At 38.9% G+C, this 23,408-nt stretch overlaps 1 protein-coding gene across 2 annotated transcripts in view; it reads left to right on the top strand.

Annotated features, from left to right (window-relative positions):
- Positions 1–23,408, top strand: part of LOC126461704 (mediator of RNA polymerase II transcription subunit 13) — a 215,840-nt gene that overhangs the window by 176,291 nt on the left and 16,141 nt on the right. For both annotated transcript variants that reach the window (XM_050096016.1, XM_050096015.1), the window contains exons 15-19: positions 2,268–2,429; positions 2,955–3,153; positions 11,182–11,429; positions 16,382–16,573; positions 16,685–17,057. In XM_050096016.1, the coding sequence (XP_049951973.1) occupies positions 2,268–2,429; positions 2,955–3,153; positions 11,182–11,429; positions 16,382–16,573; positions 16,685–17,057 (1,174 nt within the window). The remainder of the gene's footprint in view (positions 1–2,267; positions 2,430–2,954; positions 3,154–11,181; positions 11,430–16,381; positions 16,574–16,684; positions 17,058–23,408) is intronic.

Genomic DNA, 23,408 nt, shown 5'->3' with positions numbered 1-23,408 from the left:
TAGAAAGTTCAGGACAGAAACTATTAACAAAAATGAGGAAACTGCAGCTCTTTCATCATATATAGAAACATTAACAGCTCAGAAAATTGCAGTGACTGCACTCAGTCACTGTTATTTTTCTGCAAGTTTTGGGGAAGGTGGCTTATCAAACAATTTTTCGACTCCCCATTTCCTGTTACTTTGTTTTATTTTCCTGTACAGCAGTTTTTGAGTGTGGGTTATTGCTAATTGTCATTTAGTGTAGCTCAAATGCCTTACAACAGTCTGTCAATTACTGTTGATGCTTCTGAGACTGAAGGATTGGGGTGAAAAATGGGACTTCACTTTCCACCTAGAAAATATGTTATATTGAAATCATTTCGGTTGTATAAATGTTTAATTTACCCAAGGTACGCTATTGCAAAGGTGTAAAGTCTGAGACTGTTTGACATGCATCTTATGTTTCTATGACAAGCCTCATTTCTAGCACCTGTACTGCATCTGGTTAGTCATCTTTAATTATTAAACATTGGCTCTTCAACATTCAATAGCTTCACTCACCCACCAACAGAATGACTGATAAATATTCAGCCAAAAGTATTAAAATCGTTAGAGAAGTGAATGAAACACCTTGTTGATGATCATATTGTAGTAGATAAGAAGATTCTCCTGCATTATTAGTGTAAGCAGCTACTCTGCTTGATTAGTGGCCTATACAGTTCTTAAGGTATTTTCAAGGCATGTACAACAGCTTTTCGTTTACCAGCATTTGTTCCATTGTATATTAAATATATCCCATGCCGATTCAATGGTGTACACTGGTAGCTCTGAGCAAGGCCAGTTTTTTGTTTTCTGTGTTATTTTCGAAGAAAAACAATCCCATATACACATTTCAAGTTAAATTTTATTTATTTTCTTATGCGAAGTGATATGTGGCCCTTGTGGATCACAGACTGGTGAAATGTGACAGTGCACTGTATTCCCCATGTGTTATGATTCATCAGGTGCTCTTTAGACTGTCCAACAAAAGAACCTGCCCCGAAAGGTTTTTCAGTGCATGGAGGATACCATTGTCTCTTTCCAAAATGAGGGTAGAGAGGTATCACACTGCTGGTTGTTAGGACATGTCCATAATCCACACTTGATGAGATAGCAGGAGTGGCATTTAAAAAGGCTTTAAATGTGCCAACCCCTTATATTTAATTATGTTGCAATTGAAAGTATTCACAGGGCGGGAGGGGGGGGGGGGGAGGGGAAGAAGTTTGATGTGAAGGACAAGAAACTTTGACTGGTTAAATCAAACATTCAACTGAGTCATTGGGACAAAATGATAAATTCAAGAAGAGTGGTAATAATACTTTAAAGAATCAAACTCCCATGTATAAATGAACTTCAAACATCTGATTATTTTATTAAAGAGTTAATATGTTAAATATTTGACATTAATGTTAGTGAGAAAGAGGTGGTTTGAAATTACATGAAAGTTTGGTGGAAGCTGTTAAGTGCTCTCATTCTCATGTATTGGATGGCTGTTGTTTGGATAATTTGCGTACCGTGTGTTGCACTGCTTCAAGACGTTCATTGTTCCTAACAATATTAATTATCTTACTGTGATAAGTCTTTAAATAAGATTATACGTCTTAATGAGTGTATTACGACAGCCTTTTAAATTTTAAAATTTGGTCAGTAATGATAAGAAATACGAAAATCTAATTTTTGTTGCTCCTGGAAGCCTGGGACCATATCGTGCAACATGTTAGCTATTTGGTAATACAGGTATGTTACAGACCTATGATGTATTGTAATTTCACGCAGAAAAGAAGAGTTTTAGCACTTCTGTTAAATGGAATATGCAGGAAAATCTCTCTCTCTCTCTCTCTCTCTCTCTCTCTCTCTCTGATATATTAGGGACAAATATTCTGGTACAGTGTTCACAACTATAAACATTAACAACTGATTAATATTATAAGGACTTTAATATCTTGTGACATATTAAAGGAATTTCCACTCTAAGTGGACAGATTAATTAAAATTGATTCTACATCACTACACTATACGAACATGTTGCCCACAACAGCCAAATAATGTGCTCATTGCTGTGCTGAACCCTTCCTGCAGCGTCTCCATGATGTTACATCTGCTTATTACAGAGCTTTTGTTCAGTACCCTACTTCAGTTTTAACAATGTCTGAACACACATTTAATTGCTTGTTAAATTTTGATAGGGGCTGGGATTCGTATTGTCATAATGTTCTCCAGATTTTAGGCATGTGTCAATGTTCTTTCAGGTATGCAGACTTGGTAGACACTGCCCTATTACAAAACACTGGAAGGATGGTATCCTCCGTGTTGGGAAGAATACAGCTCATACTATGAAGGAACCCGTTGACGAGTGGTTTTCTTTACTTGGTGATACTTCCACAACCAACATGCTCAAACTGTATGCTCAGGTAAGCATTTTATTTGTATGCTGTCATTTGGTAATTGTTCATAAAATCCAATAGACATATTATTTGCTTCATAAAGAAAACATCCATATACTGTTGCTTCTTTGCCTACTGTCTGTCCTTCATCCACCTCCTTTGCCATAATGCTGCCCCCTCCCCCACACCATCACGCGCGCGTGTGCGCGTGTGCGCCTGTGTGTGCCTGTGCGCGCGTGTGTGTGTGTGTGTGTGTGTGTGTGTGTGTGTGTGTGTGTGTGTGTGTGTGTGTGTGCGCGCGTGCGCGCGTGCGTTCGTTCGTTCGTTCGTCCACACCACTCATCCTACACCTCTGTTGTACGTCATATTTTGTAACTTGCCACTTTAATTTTCCTGTCTCCATAACATTAACATAACATTTTCCTTTTCATTTCCTCCTCTTCATAAACATTTCCTTAAATCACTGTCATGTGCATGCTTACAGTCAGAAATTTTGCCAATGTTTTATGAAAATTCAGTAACCTGTTTCTGATTTTTGGCATCTTTGTACAGGTGTGCCGTCATCATTTAGTTAACCTTTTCACGCAAGTACCTCTTGATAAGACATTGCTGGATCCACCAGAAAACGCTCAGTTATCTCGCTCTTGCGTGGAGAGGCCTATGCCTTCCCCTATGCCGCCTCCATCAACTCCAGAGAACAATCAAGGGCAAATTCCAGATAAAGCACCATCCACTCCAAAATCTGACCATGGTAAGAAATAAACAGCATACAGTTAGTTATTGTTTCACATTGATGCATTGTACTTAGCTGAATGATTCTAAATCCTTCCTGTTATTGCTTTACAAAATGTAAACTTTGGTACTGGCTGTAGAGAGAACTTAGTTTGGTGACATCAAAGTACATCTGTGTTTTTACAGAGGTGACTCAGAAAAAAGTTTGCAAACTTACGTAGTGACATCAGCACCATATGTTCCAGTCTGAAATTTATTTTATTCTTCAATTTATTCCTCCTGTAAATTTAAAACACATACACCATTGTTCGATAAGGCATTAAAGTGTGCATGGATTTGTTGTGGCAACATTTGCATCCAACAATGACCATTAAAGCTATAACAAATTTATTTCATTCCATAAATTGCTGCAATCTCAAAGATTGATGTGTTCAGGGGTAATGAAACACCTCTAAATGTGGAAACAACGTGGCGTCACCTGATAACCATGACTTTTCTTTTTTGTGATTTCTTTTCCTTGTTCTTCTTTGAATTCCTTTATCCAACTGAACACAACTTTCCATGCAATGCAGTTCTAAACGTATAAGCGATGAATTTAACTGTGAACATCCACTGCTGATGTCCCTTGGCATACGAAATTCGTGCTGTTCTAGTCAGGTACACATGGCACACTTGCCATCTGGCTGCAGATTACTGTGTGTTAGCCACAATACTGATTATCAGCTACCTTCTACATGAAATGTGCTTCCATTTTCTAGATACGTTCTAGTGCATAATTTAAAACAATATGTGCTATTCTGGCTTGTGAGACTTATTTATTGACTCACTCTCGTATAAAGTGGTGTTCAGAAAGTGCAGTACAGAATTTGATTACAGGAAATGCCGCCATGAACATTTGTCAGGGCATCTTGCCATTACTTATACCAAAAGGAAAATTCACTGGAAAAAAAAATATGGAGTATGGAATAGTAGGCACAAATAAAAGTACAGGAAATCATCCTAGCTTTAGGAACTGTTAGTTCATTCCTCAGGGAGAAAAGAGGGTATGTTCAGAAGGTTATAAAGGAGGGGCATGTCACTCAGACTACAGGATGAGAAGGATCCACATGTTGCATGAGTGAGAGGAAACCACATCCTCACATCAGGTGGCATCCCTCTCACCCTGTGGTCTGTATGACCTGCCCAGCCTTAATTATATTCCCCAACCTATTGCCCTTTCTTCCGTGAAGAAAAAAAGTAACAGTTCCTGAACTAAGACAGTTTGTTATACTGTTAGCTGCTAACATTGTTAAGTTTCTTGATCGCCAGACAAAAGAAAGATAGACTACTTACCTAATACGCAACAGAATGTGCACCAAGATGTGCGAATTATGTAGGCAAGGCTATTGCATTATGGTAAATACGCTAATACAGAGTATTTTTTTACACATATGTTAGTGGGTCAATGAATATTTGACTAAGAGAACACATATGTTACACTGGACAGTCAATGTGCCCAAGTACAATAGGACATCAGGTGTTGTCAGTATATGTAAAAGATTTATCAGAAATGATCAGCACCACTGTAAGATTGTTCACTGACAACACTGTTGTCTATAAGAAGGTACTGTCATTGTATGATTGTAAGGAAATGCTTACTTGATTTAGCGAAAGACAACTATCCTCAAATGTGGATAAATCGAGGATAATGCTTGTAACAGGGAGAGAACCTGGTTGTTTCGGATTACCAGATGAATGGTAAACATCATGAGCATGTCACATTATGCACAAATTAAGAAGTGACGTGAATTGGAAAGATCTCATAAACCAGTGTTAGGTTAGGTGACTGAAGGACTTAAGTTCGTTAGAATAGATCAAGAAAAAAATGCAATGCATATGTAAAATAAAACGCATTCAAGATGCTACTGTAATCAGTTCTGGAATACTGTTCAGTGTTTGGAGTACTGATGACATATGCATGACAATAGACATAGAGTGAACCCGGAAACACTAATAAAACACTACTAAAACCAGAATGGCTTCTTGTAGTCCATACGTAAGTGCAGCAGAAATTCTTGGGAAACTTAAATGTGAATCCTTGATGGAAAGATAATATAATTTTCACAAAACTCTGTTGAGTGAGAGTTTTGAGAACCTGTCTTCCAGGAAGACTTGACCATTACGCTGCCACCACCATATATATCTCATGTGAGGGAAATGAGAATGAAGACAAGACAGAGTAGGGCGTTTGCAGTCAAATATTAACCATCATTTTTCCCTGGCTCAATATGCTAGTGGAATAGGACAGGAAATTGATAATTTTGGTAGAATATGCTCTCTGCCATGCACTGTAAGTGGCTTTCAGAGTATGTGTGTAGATGTAAATAAAACATGAGTATTTACTCTAGAGGAGATAAGGAAGTAGAAAAGAGCTTATTGATGATTTGCTTAACTGTCTTATGAGGTAATTGTTTATTTAATACTATGACCAGTGCCAGAAAATAGCAGTCCTTTGGAAATTAGAGAGATGACCTAGTTTTTGATGATAGTAAATTATAATTAGGAAATTCTTTGGTAAGTTCTTTTTTTAAGTACAGTAAAAGACAAGTGGCAAAGTAGAAGCAGGACGTGGCTGGTAAAATTGTAATAATTGTAATTTTACAATCCTGACACATGCATTGGAAAATGGGTAATGAAAGGGAGAGTGAGAAGCAAAATACAATATAGTGGGATGAAACCTTGAGAAATAGTATTACAGTGACAAAATAGGACTCAGGGCTTAGATGATACTAGATACGTCAGTTACGTAAAGGAGAAGAGATTACCCAGGAAGGTACACAAGATGAAAGGGCAGGGGAAAAAGGCTAAGAGACAGGTGGTTAAAAGGAGTGGAGGACAGCGTACAAAAGAAATTATAAGACTAAATCAGTATAGTGTGAAATTCAGTCCTTACCTACTGAAAGTTATCTGAATTTATGAGCCAAGAAAACACACACTGCTATAACCCTATAATATGCAGATAAGCACCACAGCACCAGACTGCAGGTGCGTTACATTTTAAATGTTCATCTGCGTGGGCTGTCCACTAGAGAGGCCACGTCTGATGGACCTCATGGCTTGTTCACACAGCGCAGCACCAGCCACACTGTCTACCGGAGCCCTCCATTTTGTAAGCCCTGTGCTGCAGGCACTTGCCCTTATATTGTGGTCAGACCTACAGTCAGCAACTGCTTGTGTTCGTACTCGTTTTGTTTCCAAGTTTGTGTCTGTGCTCTGAACTGCTGTTCACTTGTATATGGATGAAGAATAAATTTTGGTTAATTATGACAATGCTTTTGTTTGTGTCCTACAGTACGATAAAATTGGAAACGATTGTGGTGTTCCGTCTGTCAGTTCATCTGTCCATGGAGGTAGTGTTTCAATCTCTCCTCAAGCAGCAGCACAGCAGCAGGCTCTTAGGGTTGCTATCAGGAACTTAAGTCAGCCACACTGACTAAGCAGACTTCCATGCTATCAGCATACCTGCCACCTTTTTCCCCTTACAATGATGCAGCCAAAGACTGGGAGGCTTACGAGAAGCGACTTTGGCAACACTTCCTCACTTTTGGTGTCACTAACACAAACATGTGTAAGGCATTGATCCTTTCTTGGATTTATCTTCGGGTCTACCAGCTGTTGTACTAGTTACCACTGCTCCAAGAATGTGTGCCACTTCCATTCAACAAAATGTGTAAGTAGTTGTCCAATTATTATCATAAGCACACACATCATTGCAGTACATGTAGAGTTCTATCTTTGTCATAAATAGCTCCACCAGTCTACCAGACTTAGCCGCAATTCAGCTTGTCATTGATGCTCTACACAATTCTTGTGCTGATTCTATGGTCCGTGATGCCATCATTTGGTTGGCTCCTGAGTAGGACATGCGTCAACAGGCACTGCAGTTCGAGAATCTGTCTTTGGCTGAAGTGTGAAATATTGCTCAATCTTTTTAGTAATCTCATCTGCTGGTGATCAGAACGAGGCTCGATGTGACATACCCACAGTGGCTCCTGTTCCTGGTAGTCAGGTGTCGGTAAGTTCAAGCGGACAGCAATATAAACATGATCTCTGTGCTGCACTGGACAGCTATGTGCTAAACCTCCACCACAGCAACGGCAGTGCTTTGTGCTTCCATATTGCCCATAGTGTTTCATGCAAAATGACAGGGCCATGTGCCCTAAGTACTGGGTGACTTGCAACAACTGTAGGAAAAAAGACATACAGAATCTGTGTGTCGTTCCCAGCCCCTTCCTGCAGTCATGGGCATGGGTGTTAATTGTGTCTCTCCAGTGCTTACGAGTCACAACAAACTGTTTATCAAGCGTGAATGATGGACAGATTGCTCAGACTATAAACGGATCTGGGTGCAGCCATGACGACTGGACTTGCAAACTTGTGTGGATTCTGGATGACTGGTGTTGTCTCTTGTTACTCAATGTATGGTAAATCACAACAAGCAGCTACTCCAATTTTGGGGCAATTTACAGCTCCCACTATGTATAAATCTGTGGTTTATTTCTTGACCTTTGTTGTTTTTGTAGTGATTGATGCTGGTACCAAAGATTTGTTCATCTGGGTTCTTCCATTTTTTTTGGGTTTTCCATTTCGAATACAATGCACATAGTTTCTGACCATGTTCCCTGCCAGCAGTTAGATTCTCTGTGTTCAGAGTTCTCATCTCTCTTATCAGATATGTTAGGATATGTCACTAATTTTGTGGATCACATTATCCTGAAACCTATGGCACAGCCACCCTTTTTCCATGCGTGCCCTATTCCAGACTCTTTGTGTTATTAAGTGAAATAAAAAATGGAAAGGCTGATTTCATTGTGTGTCGTACAGCCTATTGCATCATAGTGGTCTACCCCATTCATGATTGTTAAAAAAACTGACTATACAGATGCACCCCTCCAACAATTTTAAAGTTTCAGTTAACACTCAATCTGTCTTTGACACCTACACTTTGACACCCCCCCCCCAGACAAGTTGTTTGCTAAACTCGCTGGAGGCCGGCTTTTCTACAAAATTGGTTTGTCTTAAGCCTATTTATCAGTTTCATTAAATGTGGATTCTGATCTTTCAGTATTTTTTACAATTGACAATGTCCAAGGGGGTGCACCTGTGGAAGAACGTTTACATAACCCACCTTGTTCATAGTCTTATGAACTGCAGGGTTGAAGCATGACTTGGGCATGTTACACTTTTTTCAGCCATACCATGTGTATTTGGGGTTTGAGGTTTATCAGTATGGTGTTATGCCTTTACATTGTCATGTTGCTGCAGTTACAGTTCTGCATTACCCTACAAATGTCAAAGAACTGTAGCGATTTTTAATTAAAATCACTTACTAGCATAAATTTATTCCGTAACCTGGTTGTGCTACAAATGCCTCTCATTGTGGATTCAGTCTCATTCCCGCACATTGATATGAGGATGGTTCTTAAAGTCTGACAGATTAAGCATTAAAAATGCTCAACTCCATTCAGTAGTGCTACTCCAATTTGAAAATAAAGTGCTTGCTTTGGTCTATGTCCTCAAAAAGTTTAATGTGTTCTTGTATGGGTCCCAGTTCGACCTCATTACTGATCACTAGCCCTTGGTTTCTTCTTTAATCCTTCTGCTTTGTTGTCCGACAAAGCACCACATTGCCTCTGGGATTGGGCCTTGTTTCTGTCTTGCTACAACTGTGAAATACATTTTTGGCCTGCCACACAGTGCCGGTGCCGGTGCCAATGTGCTGCACCAGCTTCCGATGGGGCCGGATCATACTATTGATCGGGATGAACTCCTGTGCTTTCACTTAGGCGTTGAGGCACAATGTACAATGGAAGGGTTATGAGCTCCTGGATTGCAGCTGTTATTGCTGCAGATCAGATTTTGTGTCAAGTTGTTCTCCTCTTTCAAGCATCTTTGGCACAACTATTTTGCCCCCATTCACTGCTGGTTGCTATTTGATGATGTTGTTCTCTTAGCTAAGGATGTGCTCTCGCCTAAGGTTCTGATACTGGCCACCCTATGGTGATATGTGCTTCAGCTCCTACATCAGAGACATTGGGGGGGGGGGGGGGGGTATTGCGTACCAAGTTATTGGCCTGTCTCACTCATATTGGCTTGTCATTGATGGTGACTGTGTACATCTTGTTGCGGCCTGCTCTCAATTTCGTACACAAAAGGAGGCACCACAGGCTCAGTCTCTCCATGGTCCACAATGCAGTGTCTGTGGAAACATGTCCATGTTGATTTCTTGAGACCCTTCCTAAATTCTTCCTCGCCATTGGTTGTCGCTGCTTCACATGTTATCCGCTCTCCTTATGTCACAGCTATGATTGAGGCCTACTCTAAATTTTTTTCTATTGAAGGATTGCGTGATATATTTATGGCAGATAATGATCCACAATTTGTCTCTCAGGTTTTCTAGGATTTTTGCGCCCCTAAAGGAATTTGCTACAAGAGAGTCCATCCGAGATGCTCTGTGATCGCCAGCCACACTTTCTCCTGCATCTGCTTATGCAGATCCACCGCTGCAGCCTCCTTCCTCAGCACCTGTCGTGGCCTTGTAGGATGTCCCTTCTGCACGGACGGAACTACCCTCCTTGTTGATGTCGCCGCCTCCTGCCTCTCTTCTCTCCTCTGGGGTCCAGCTCCTCGCGCCCCGCCCCCTCCAGCACCTGTTGCCGGGCCTTCCCACAAAGCTTTACTGCCACCAGCAATTTCGCTGCCAGTGTGGCTGGTGCCTTCACCTTGGCACAGTTCCACCACTTGGAGGAGGTGGATGTCAAGATGCTGCCATCATTGCCTGTGGCATCTGCTACTGTTGCCAGGGATTTTTACACATTTACCCTGATGCCCCATCAGCATAACGCCTATTCTTTATAGTAATTTAATAAATATTTTTAGGGGGGGGGGCTGGGAATAGGGGAGGGGAGAAGGACGTGCTATAAATCTGTGCGTAGAACTTGAATAAAAGTCGTGGCACCAAGCAGCTGGTGTGCTACGCTTTGAATATTCAGCCAACAGCATCCATGTGGGCCGGCCATCAGAGACCACCCGCAGTGGGCCAGATGACTTTTGCACACAGGATATCATTCTCTGTGCTATCTACCAGAGCCCTCGTCTTTATAAGTTCAGTGCAGCAGGCACTCTCCCACTATTTTGTTGTTACTGATTCTGAGCAGCTGCATATTATCAGTGCCTGAATTGTTTCTGTGTTTGTGTATGTTTGCAGTTGTAGTTTGCTTGTATATGGAAGAAGAATAAACTTCAGTTCATTGTGGCCATTCAGTTGTTTGTGTTTTACAGTACGATAGAAGAATTTAAGGCAGTAACTAAATAAATAATTAATTTTATCCTTGCTTGTATGTACAATTTGTTTATGACCCGGAGTAACTTACTTTGAATATTGCAAACAGTTAAATTTATGATCACTATCCATGTAACACATCCATTTCAGAGCTATGTAGCTTCCGGACTTAGTTCTTTGAAGGATGAAACTGAAATTAGGTACTGTTGGACTGCAAACATGTAAGATTTATCACTACCTGTGAATGAAAGAGAAAAATATGACTGCACATGATATGATATATATATCATAAAAAGAAAATTGTGGCACAAATACTGCTTGCAAAACTTTCTATAAAGACAACTGCACATGCTCATTTTGAATTTTTATAGTAAGTCGACTGGCATTCGAGGCAAATTTACTTGGTTAATGTGATATTGTTCCATATGTAATGGCAAAAAGATTTGCTGAATTTATTGTGTAATACATGGAATGCTATTTCACATAATATTTGTGTAGTAGTCTACTGCATGTAATTTAATTTCTTGGATAATAATTGAATAACAGAATTTGATTATATAGCATACATTACAAACTGTACAGATCCGAAAATTCTAAATTTACCTCATGTTAGTACTTATTTGTCTTACTCTTTCAACATATTCTTAAAAGGCATGATTTTATATTTGCGCTTGTTAGTATTAAATGGTCTTGTAATTATTTTTTATCTTCTGATTGCTTTGGCAGATAGTGACACAGGATCTGGTGCTCGTGATCCATTGTTATCTGGTGGTTCAGTGGGTGGTTCTGGTGATTGCAGTCATGATGATGATGATTCAGATCCCCCAGCAATAGTTGTGTATATTGTCGATCCTTTCACCATTGGAAGAGACAGTCCAGACCTTCAGCGCCTCTCCTGCCTGGGCTTATTAAGATGCTTCATTGCTGTGCAAAGCAATGTGCCAGAGAATATGCGCAATAATATAACTGTGCAGGTAAATTGTGTAAAAAGAAAACCTATTTTTATTAAATATGAGTAGAAAAATCTTACAAGGCTTATAGGTGCAATCAAAGATTGACACTTGCTGTGAGACGGTACAACAATAAATGTTTTTTGGTAATGTGTACATGCTTATTTCTGTTGTGTATTAGAGATCCTTTGTTCTTGAAGTATTATTTCCACAGTCGGTGTTCTCTTGGGTTGTAGATTTGACTTGTACTTCTATTTTGTGCCTTTTTGGCAGTTCTTAATAAAATTTCTGGGAAAATGGTTATTCGCTGTTAGCAGTTTCAACCATTAACCACTCGCTGCCATCTCCATATAAAAATATTGATGTGATGACACAATCAGCACCTAGCATGTTGAGGTATACTCTTTGTTTATATCCGTAGAAATTGTTTTAATCATTGAGAGGGGTGAAATTGCTTGTAGCTTCATAGTAAATGGTCTAGTTAGAGTTTTTACTTCCTGGATGAGTAAACAGTAACTATTATTATTATTATTATTATTATTATTGTTATTATTGTTATTGTTACATGACCATCTTCCTGTGAAGATTGATCCTTGTATTGAGCAGTATGGTTAATGTGGAACAGTGTGCATAGATGTATGCAATGTCAGAGGTGAGACAGTATATTTGGATCACTCCCCTCCATACAATTACATCAATACTATTCGCAAATGCCATGTATTGCTACTCATCATTTAGTATTGTGTTCATTTCTTCATTTATTGACCAATCCATGTGACAGACTATGATTATCAGTGGGCAGGCGATCATGTATTTCCTTACCAATTACCATCAGCTACCAAATAATGCTGCTAAAAAACAAATTTATCACATGCACTGGATCACATAATCATTAACTTCTGTGAATATAGTGTATAAAATGTATAAAACATTGCTGTTTGTTTCTAAGACCTGACAGTGGATATAGCTTTACTGTTCTGACATTTTTCATCTTTGACTGTGTAGATGGGCTTGGAGATGAGTTTCACTTATTTGAGATACCTGTAGCTAACTAAATTGTTCTCTTGCCTTACCAATGGACCTCAATCGACACATATCTCGAACACACAAATGGAATTTGTAGAGCAGAATGTGTTGTTCCCACGGATATTTCTCTCCTCCCTCAGTCCATCTTCTACCCTATACTCCCCTCCACCTCACCCCACCCCACCCCACATCCTCCCCTTACTCTGTATGTCTACATATGTATCTTTTCTGCCCTCTTCTCTTCCACAACCCTCTCATGCACACACAATTTTTCACCTTTTAAGAAACCACTTTGCTTATCTTTAACTTACTGTATAATTTCATTGTTCTTTTGTGCGCTATTTTTATCCACAGAAATGTGGAACTCACGTGTTATGACCACAGACTTAAATATCTTCCTCTAAAAATTATAGCACTTTCTTAAAAAATATTGTTGTTCAATGAAATCAGTATGGATATAATACCTGTGAACTGCTGAGTTCCATGAAATTTTATAACAGTGTGGCCAAAAATGCAAAATCCTTGCCGTTGGTGGGGAGGCTTGCGTGCTTCAGTGATACAAATGGCCGTACCGTAGGTGCAACCACAACGGAGGGGTATCTGATTCCTGGAGAGGGGCAGCAGCCTTTTCAGTAGTTGCAGAGGCAACAGTGTGGATGATTGACTGATCTGGCCTTGTAACACTAACCAAAACATCCTTACTGTCCTGGTACTGCGAACGGCTGAAAGCAAGGGGAAACTACAGCTGTAATTTTTCCAAAGGGCATGCAGCTTTACTTTATGGTTAAATGATGATGACGTCCTCTTGGGTAAAATATTCCGGAAGTAAAATAGCTACTCAAGAGGACGTCATTATCAGGAGAAAGAAAACTGGCATTCTACGGATCGGAGCATGGAATGTCAGATCCCTTAATCGGGCAGGTAGATTGGAAAATTTAAAAAGGGAAATGGATAGGTTAAAGGTAGGTATAGTGGGAATTATTGAAGTTCGGTGGCAGGAGGAACAAGACTTTTGGTCAGGTGAATACAGGGTTATAATTACAAAATCAAATATGGGTAATGCAGGAGTAGGTTTAATAATGAATAAAAAAATAGGAGTGCGGGTTAGCTACTACAAACAGCATAGTGAATGCATTATTGTGGCCAAGATAGACATGAAGCCCATGCCTACTACAGTAGTAAAAGTTTATATGCACTCTAGCTCTGCAGTTGATGAAGAAAGTGATGAAATGTATGATGAGATAATAGAAATTATTCAGGTAGTGAAGGGAGACGAAAATGTAATAGTCATGGATGATTGGAATTCGAGAGTAGGAAAAGGGTGAGAAGGAAACATAGTAGGTGAAATGGCTTGGGGGTAAGAAATGAAAGAGGAAGCCGTCTGGTAGAATTTTGCACAGACCATAACTTAATCATAGCTAACACTTGGTTCAAGAATCATAAAGGAAGGTTGTATACATGGAAGAATCCTGGAGATGCTAGAAGGTATCAGATAGATTATATAATGGTAAGACAGAGATTTGGGAACCAGGTTTTAAATTGTAAGACATTTCCAGGGGCAGATGTGGACTCTGACCACAATCTATTGGTTATGGACTGTAGATTAAAACCGAAGAAACTGCAAAAAGGTGGGAATTTAAGGAGATGGGAACTGGATGAACCGACTATCCAGAGGTTGTACGGAGTTTCAGGGAGAGCATAAGGGAACAGTTGACAGGAATGGGGGAAAGAAATACAGTAGAAGAAGAATGGGTAGCTCTGAGAGATGAAGTAGTGAAGGCAGCAGAGGATCAAGTAGGTAAAAAGATGAGGGCTAGTAGAAATCCTTGGGTAACAGAAGAAATATTGAATTTAATTGATGAAAAGAGAAAATACAAAAATGCAGTAAATGAAGCAGGCAAAAAGGAATACAAATGTCTCAAAAATGAGATCGACAGGAAGTGCAAAACAGCTAAGCAGGGATGGCTAGAGGACAAATGTAAGGATGTAGAGGCTTATCTCACTTGCGGGGAGATAGATACTGCCTACAGGAAAATTAAAGAGACCTTTGGAGAAAGGAGAACCACTTGTATGAATATCAAGAGCTCAGATGGAAACCCACCAGTTCTAAGCAAAGAAGGGAAAGCAGAAAGGTGGAAGGAGTTTATAGAGGATCTATACAAGGGCAATGTACTTGAGGACAATATTATAGAAATGGAAGAGGATGTAGATGAAAATGAAATGGGGGATATGATACTGCGTGAAGAGTTTGACAGAGCACTGAAAGACCTAAGTCGAAACAAGGACCCGGGAGTAGACAACATTCCATTAGAGCTACTGACGGCCTTGGGAGAGCCAGTCCTGACAAAACTCTACCATCTGGTGAGCAAGATGTATGAGACGAGCGAAATACCCTCAGACTTCAAGAAGAATGTAATAATTCCAATCCCAAAGAAAGCAGGTGTTGACAGATGTGAAAATTACCAAACTATCAGTTTAATAAGTCACAGCTGCAAAATACTAACATGAATTATTTACAGATGAGTGGAAAAACTGGTAGAAGCCGTCTTCGGGGAAGATCAGTTTGGATTCCATAGAAATGTTCTAACACGTGAGGCAATACTGACCTTACGACTTATCTTAGAAGAAAGATTAAGGAAAGGCAAATCTACATTTCTAGCATTTGTAGACTTAGAGAAAGTTTTTGACAATGTTGGCTGGAATACTCTCTTTCAAATTCTAAAGGTGGCAGGGGTAAAATACAGGGAGTGAAAGGCTATTTACAATTTGTACAGAAACCAGATGGCAGTTATAAGAGTTGAGGGGCATGAAAGGGAAGCATTGGTTGGGAAGGGAGTGAGACAGGGTTGTAGCCTCTCCCTGATGTTATTCAATCTGTATATTGAGCAAGCAGTAAAGGAAACAAAAGAAAAATTCGGAGTAGGTATTAAAATCCATGGAGAAGAAATAAAAACTTTGAGGTTCGCTGATGACATTGTAATTCTGTCAGGGACAGCAAAGGACTTGGAAGAGCAGTTGAATGGAATGGACAGTGTCTTGAAAGGAGAATATAAGATGAACATCAACAAAAGCAAAACAAGGATAATGGAATGTAGTCGAATTAAGTTGGGTGATGTTGAGGGTATTAGATTATGAAATGAGACACTTAAAATAGTAAATGAGTTTTGCTATTTGGGTAGCAAAATAACTGGTGATGGTCGAAGTAGAGAGGATATAAAATGTAACTGGCAATGGCAAGGAAAGCGTTTCTGAAGAAGAGAAATTTTTTAACATTGAGTATAGATTTAAAATTCAGGAAGTCGTTTCTGAAAGTATTTGTATGGAGTGTAGCCATGTATGGAAGTGAAACGTGGCTGATAAATAGTTTAGACAAGAAGAGAATATGAGCTTTCGAAATGTGGTGCTACGGAAGAATGCTGAAGATTAGATGGGTAGATCACATAACTAATGAGGAGGCATAGAATAGAATTGGGGAGAAGAGGAGCTTGTGCCACAACTTGACTAGAAGAAGGGATCGGTTGGTAGGACATGTTCTGAGACATCGAGGGATCACCTATTTAGTATTGGTGGGCAGCAAGGAGGGTAAAAATCGTAGAGGGAGACCAAGAGATGAATACACTAAGCAGATTCAGAAGGGTGTAGGCTGCAGTAGGTACTGGGAGATGAAGAACCTTACACAGGATAGAGTAGCATGGAGAGCTGCATCAAACCAGTCTCAGGACTGAAAACAACAACAACAACAACATTCATTTAATTGCATTCTGTTTTTTACAGTTGTTATTAGGCTGCGAGTAGTGCAAGAAGTGACTGATTCTGAATTTGTGTACCCATACTATCACTTCATTGCTCAGTTGATGCCTAGAATCTTTAGCTGCTTTTTTAGGCTTATCAAGACAAGATCACATATATTACTTGTTTTAACCGTGTACTTGTCATTGGTTTTGTTACAGATAATATCTCTAGAAAGCATAGTGGAACTTGGGAAGATGGGTGATCACATCAAACACAATGATCAAATGAGAGCGCAGGCGTTCTCAGTATTTTCTCAATGCCGACGTCTGCTTACACATACATCAAATATAAAGTCATTAACTGGTTTTGGCACAGCAGCTATGGCTGATCTATTCTTGAAGAAAAAAGATGTGAGTTTCTGTTTTTATTTATTTTCATAGAACTTTGTGGTATACTTAGAAGCTGTAGTTGAATTTGAACAACTATTTAGTAAACAGTAACCGAAAGCATTTGTTTTGCAGGAAAAGAACAGAGCTCCCTATCGTCTCTACACACCACCCTATGTTCTTGCACCAGTTAAGGAGAAAGCGGAATCAAATGAATCATTTGGCCAGTCTAGTGGAGAACAGTGTTCTGTGTTGTATGTGAGTTATTGTCTGTCTGAAGACCAACGCTGGTTGCTTACTGCAGCCACAGATGAGCGTGGTGAAATTTATGAAACTTCAGTTATAAACATTGATATTCCAAATAGAAGTCGAAGAAGGAAGGCATCTGCGAGGCGTGTAGGGCTTCAGAAACTTATGGACTTCATTTTGAGTGTAATGTCACAAAGTGTACAGTCGTGGCGGTTAGTGGTGGGTCGCATTGGCCGAATAGGGCATGGAGAACTTAAAGGTAACATCTTTTTAAGATTTATTTTTAATTCATAATAAATGGAAATACTGTAAGCAAAGAACAATGATTCAGTGTTACTAAAATTACTACTCTCATTGTTCTGTAGTTACATAAATCACAGTGTCTCAAATTAACAATTGTTTCAAATTGTTAATGATTAGTCTGGCATCAAATACATGAGCTGTTCGCAATTCGTATTACATTTCTAGATGCTGTTGACAGGAATAGATATATAAACTTCTACACAAATACATGTCTAAAAATTGCTCATTTTATTTATTACAATTAGGACAAAACTTTTTTTAAAATTTAGACTAATGAGATAATTCTTAGATAGGTACATAGCAAGCTGCTCAATAAAATGACTACAGTATAGGTTGCACAAATTTCCCAATATGTTCTGACCACTAAGTTAAAAATACCAGATGTGTAGTGAATCAATTCTAACATATCAATAACATGTACACCTCTGACTATAGTGGCTTCATAAATTAAATGCATCACCCAGTAGTAGTCTGAAGGGGTTGCACCTTTGTCAAAGAAATTTGATGGTGTAATAGGGAACTTTGTCAAATCTCATCTGTTGTCAAACAAATTTGATCAAATCTAGGGCCTCGCTGTAGATTTGATCAAAGAAGTCGCTTGTGTCCTATTCACTGCAATGTGACATGTTACTACGTGGAGCGCTAGCATTGCTGCAGCGTTTTGTCTTTGTAGTGTTTTTATAAACATTGCCAGTAAATACAATTTGTGTGTACCGACAACTACAAATTTAATAGAGATGTATGAAGCTGATGAGGCACTTTACAGCGTGAGGCACCCTGAATACAAAAATAGATTAAGAAGATTGGAGACCTGACCTGACCTAACCTAACCTAACTCTCTCCTGTAGCAAGGAATCGGAGTGTTAGGTGAGCCTGTCTTTTGCAGATATAGCAGTTATTGAGTGAGTATTGTGCTTTGTGATATGAGGATACACTTCACTGAGCACATACTGAAATGTTTACTCATCCATTCTTAAGTAATTGATGTACGACTTGATGTCCTCCACTATAAGCTCACGTAACAAGTTTTGTTGAATGCTTTTATCGTGTCGTCAAACCCCATGGCTTCACCCAGGTACGTTTCCTTTTTCCTCCTTGCTTCTCTTCCACATGTGCACACAGTGCAATTGTGGTACATGCAACTGTTACAGTTAATAACAAGTTGTTGTTGTCAGCCATCTTGAACTTTGACAAAAAAATATGACGACAGTGTAATACCCCTTTTTAGCGCCACATCAAAGATCTTTGTCAAAGAAATTTGATGAATATTTGATCAAATCTTTGACAAAGAAATTTGATAGTGTAATACCGGCCTTAGTTACGGCAGTCTGCTCCGCTGCAGTGGTGCCACTGATCGGTGCAGTGTGCTGCGAACTGTGAAAGTTGCACGTCAGTACGCTGATGTGCAGGTTACCTTATTTAAGCATTACATAACAATATATTCCAAGATTTTACAAGTATTATAAACAACAATGTAATTTGGGATCATTCAAGAGATTTTTAATATCATCATCATCATCATCATCATCAGTGTTCTGCCTAAAGGCAGGTTTTCACATAGTAGATCTCCAGGCTGTCCTGTCTTCTGCCATCCTCTTCAGGTCTGCATAATTTCCTCTTCTCTTTATGTTGTCTATCACCTTGTATCTCCTTCTTCCTCTCAGTCTTCTTCCACAAACCAATCCTTCCAAAGCATCTACTAGCAAGCACTCCCTTCTTAATGAGTGTCCCAACCAGTTCTTTTTCCTTTCTCTTACAACCATCAGCAGAAATCTTCTCTCACCAACCCTTTGCAATACTCTTTCATTACTCACTCTTTCCATCCAGCTTATTCTCTCCATTCTCCTCCACATCCACATCTCAAATGCTTCTAACCTTTTTTCATCCTCTCATCTCAGTGTCCATGTTTCTGCCCTATATAGTGCCACACTCCAGACAAAACATTTGCCAAGCCTTTTCCTTAGTCCTTTATCTAATTTGCCACATAAAAGTCTCCTCTTCCTGTTGAATGCCTCCTTCGCTATGGCAATTAGAGTTTTCACCTCCTGGTGACATCTCAAGTCTTCAGTTATTGTGCATCCGAGATATTTAAATTCACTTACTTGGCTAATGGTAGATTGTCCTATTTTAATATTGGACAGTCTGCGTCTTGTACTGATGACCGTACTCTTTGTTTATGCTGTGTTTATTTGCATCCCATATTCCACACAAGCTTCATTCAGATCTTTGAGGATGTTATTCACTGTCTGCTCACTTTCTGCCACTAATACCGTGTCATCAGCAAATCTTATACGTTCTATTCTCTTTCCACCAATACATATTCCTCTTTTTCCCATCTAAACTTTTCGCAATAATCTCTTCAAGGTATACATTAAACAACAGTGGGGAAAGGCAACAACCTCGTCTTAACACCTCGTCCAATGCTGCTTCCTTCTGACATTTCATTTCCAGTCCTTATCCTTACTTTCTTGTGTAAATATAGATTCTGTATTAGTCGTCTCTCTTTCCAATCTACTCCTTTCCTTTTCAAGATATCCATCAGCTTGTTCCACTGAACTCTGTCAAACGCCTTTTCTAAATCTATAAAAACAGCAAAGATTTCTCTACTCTTTTCCATATATCTTTCCCCTATAGTTCTTAGCAGGCCAATAGCATCTCTTGTTCCTTTTCCTCTTCTAAATCTGAACTGCGCCTCTGCAATACCTCTATCCAGCTTGCCATATAACCTTCTATTCAACACTCTCAGCAAGACTTTAGCTGCATGAGAAATTACACTGATGGTCTGGTAGTCTTCACATTTTTTAGTATTTCTCTTTTTCTCTATTGGTATCATAACTGTTGCAGCGAAGTCCTCAGGCCATTCCCCTTTGTCATATATCTCGTTACAGAGGTAGACTATTTCTTTTCTTACCTTGTTTCCCAGACTCTTCAACAGTTCTGCTGGCAATTCATCTGTTCCACATGCCTTCCTGTTCTTCATCTCCTTCAGCACCTTTTCTACATCTGCTTCCAAGATGGTAAATCCCTTTCCATCTTCCGGCACATATTGCTCCGCTTCAGCCTTGATTTTGCTTTGCATTTCATCCCCCTTATGCAGACATTCAATATATTCTTGCCATCTGTTCAAAACCTCCTGTGGTTCTTCTGCTAGAGTACCATCCGCTCTTTCTATTTCAATGTTATTCCTCTATCTTTTACTTTCAAAAACTATCTCACTAGCCAGTCTATACGTAATAATGTAATTCAGTATTATTTGAAAACAAGGGTCAACACACAAACCCACATTACAGTTTTTACACCTGTACTTAGATTCTTGTCTTCTGTCATTTGCACTGCAAACAACACACTTTCTATTTCTGTTTCTTCCTACCAATTTGTAAACCTAAGGAAAATGTCTTTCTGTTAATCTCAGTTTATGATTATTGCCTGTTGGATGTTGACATTTTATAATTCGATGATACTTTTCCAGTATTTCCGAAATTAACTGCAATTGAAATTTTGCAATGGATACTGGTTCTTTCCTCTTGTGTTTATAAAGGCAAGAGGCACTCCACATACAAATGCCCAACATACGAAAGAAATATTTGCGATACCATTTCAAAGATTTTTCTGTTGATTCCACAGTGCTTATAACGATGTCAGATTTATTTACTGCACCTATTGAATAGGCATACAGGTTTTTGGACAACTGCTTTCCCCCACTGTTGTTGATTATTGTATCAAAGTCACCTGAGTACATGGTAGAAAGCATATAGACTTATTTTTTATCCATCCACTTTGAGTAATAAATTTTGGCATGATCGAGACATTGCCTGTCCTCTTTTTAATCGTTCATCAATGTTGGGCATTCCTTTCCTTCTCTTTCTTATGCTTGCATTTGTGCAATTATTATGTAGCATTCTAAATAAAGCTGGACTAGTATACCAATTATCTACTTAAACGGTATGGCCCTAGGAAAACAGGGCTTCATAAGTGCTTCAACTATTGCTCCTGACTTTCCAGTATCCATATTTTTGGTATCCACCAGGGTACATGATACGACATAAACAATTAAATCTTGTACAAATCCTGTATCTCAGTCACAAAGAACAAAAGGTTTTATTCCAAATCTGTTTCTTTTGGACGGGATGTATTGTTTTGAAAGACAGCTGCCCTTTATATAACAGTAAACTTCTGTCTGTCCACGGCTTTTATAATGATTGAAATGACGGACTAAATTTTTTTCGTAATAAATCAGTGACGTTCTGTATTTTGTACAAACGATCATTGGTAGAACCGACATCATGGTTGAAATGTAGCATTTGTAATAATTTGAAATAAGTCTACTCCAAAAATATTGCTACACAGAAGTTTGTCTTTACTGCAATACTCAACCAAAGAGTGTTTCTTGCTGTGCATCTTTAAAAATGATTCAGCAGAAAGACAGTATAGTTCGGCTACTTCAGTTCCTTCTGAATTGTTTATGTTACTATTATATTTCCAAAACCAATAGTGATTTGTTTAATTTACAATTAATTTTATGAGATCTTCAGATAAGAAAAGCTGAAACTGATCTAAGAGTTTTGCTGATCTAGTTATGTTTACTTTAATCCCTGAATTTTCTGACACAAAATTGTGTATTTTAGGCACGAATATTTCTGATGTCCTTAGTTCACCGTCACTGTTAATGAGTTAAATATTCTCTGCTTCTCATTCTGGAGTACTACATTCAGCTCTTCTCTTCTTAGTTTTTGTAGGTGATGTAACAATATGTTGATTTTTATTTTCTGAATCAGTGAGTCTGTTAGTGAATAGAGTTCTTTTTGAACTCGTCTGTAGAATTCTAAAAGGGAGGTAAAATTTTTTATAAAACTAACTAAACTTAGCCACAAATACAATTTTCAAATTAATGTTATGAACCTCGAAAGAATTAATAACTGTTTTCCAGTGTCCTGTAACGCTTGAAGGAAGATTTATGTTGACGCCTTCTATATATGCTGCTCGTACTCGCACATCAGTGTGTAGATGTCGGCAAACTGCGGCGCTTGTAAACACAGCTCAGCGCGTGGATTTCGACTAAATACACCACTCATATATACAGAGCATCGCATGGATGCTGGCAAACTATGGCGCTCACACACAGAGCAACACATGGATGCCAGCTAAATATGGCGCTCGTAATGAAAGGGTCAAATGTTGGTGGGGAAGTCTCAAATGGAATTGACTAAATGGGTTGATCTGCCACTGTGCTGACATCACCTTTCTTCATGACTTTTCAGTGGCACAACTTCCAATAACTCCACCTATACAAGTTGCACAATGCTTCAGTGTGACTAAACTCATGATGTGGTATAGAAGTATTTACCATAGGAATGTGTGGCATGGGAGGTAACATCATCCACATGTGGCTGTTTTGAATGTTGAAAATAGTGTCCTTGGTGAAATGTGCTTTATCAATACAAGTAATTAGATGGTAAAAATCAGGAATGTCACTGATTTAGGAACCAAGTACACATGCTGGCATATGGCTCAAAAACTGGTGGGCTCACATAATCTTTTGGTGGTGGACAGATTGGTGTTGCTGTTTACGCAGAGCACACCAGCCAATATTGTGAATATACATTTCTCCTCTGGCAAAAATTGCACAAGAAAGCATCTTGTGATCTACATCTCTAAAATTTCTGAATGATTCACAATTAAGTGCCTGCCAGAAGAATCTCAATCACCTTCCAGCCACCTCTCCACCATTCTGACAGCTCTAACACCTCTTGGGAAAAATAAACTCTTAAATATTTCTGTGTAAGCTCTGATTTCCCTTATTTTATTGATCATGTATCCATGTGTAGGTGGACATCAATAAAATATTTTTACACCCTGAGGGAAAGTTGGTGATCGAAATTTCTTGGAGGTTCAACCACAATGAGAAATGCCTTTGTTTTAATAATTGCCACAAGGATCCCATACCACACAGCAATACTCTAGCCGAGGACGCACAAGCATAGCATTGAGCAAGTAAAATGCATTCATTTGTTTGCCTTCCCCACAACATTATCTATGTGATTGTTCCAGCTTAAGATGTTCATAATTGTAATTCCAAGTCATTTAGTTAAACTGACAGACATTAGGTTTGTGTGGTTTATCATGTAACCAGAATGTAGTGGATTACTTTTAATAGACATGTCAAGGACTTACACTTTTCGTTATTTAAAATCAATTACCACTTTTTGCACCATACAGATATCTTGTGTAAATCATTTTGCAATTCATTTTGGTCATATGATGACTTTACAAGATGGTAAATGACAGCATCATCTGCATAAAATTTCAG

Source organism: Schistocerca serialis, chromosome 1 (genome assembly GCF_023864345.2).
Source record: "Schistocerca serialis cubense isolate TAMUIC-IGC-003099 chromosome 1, iqSchSeri2.2, whole genome shotgun sequence".
Lineage (NCBI taxonomy): Eukaryota > Metazoa > Arthropoda > Insecta > Orthoptera > Acrididae > Schistocerca > Schistocerca serialis.
This window is presented reverse-complemented; position numbering and strand designations above follow the sequence as displayed.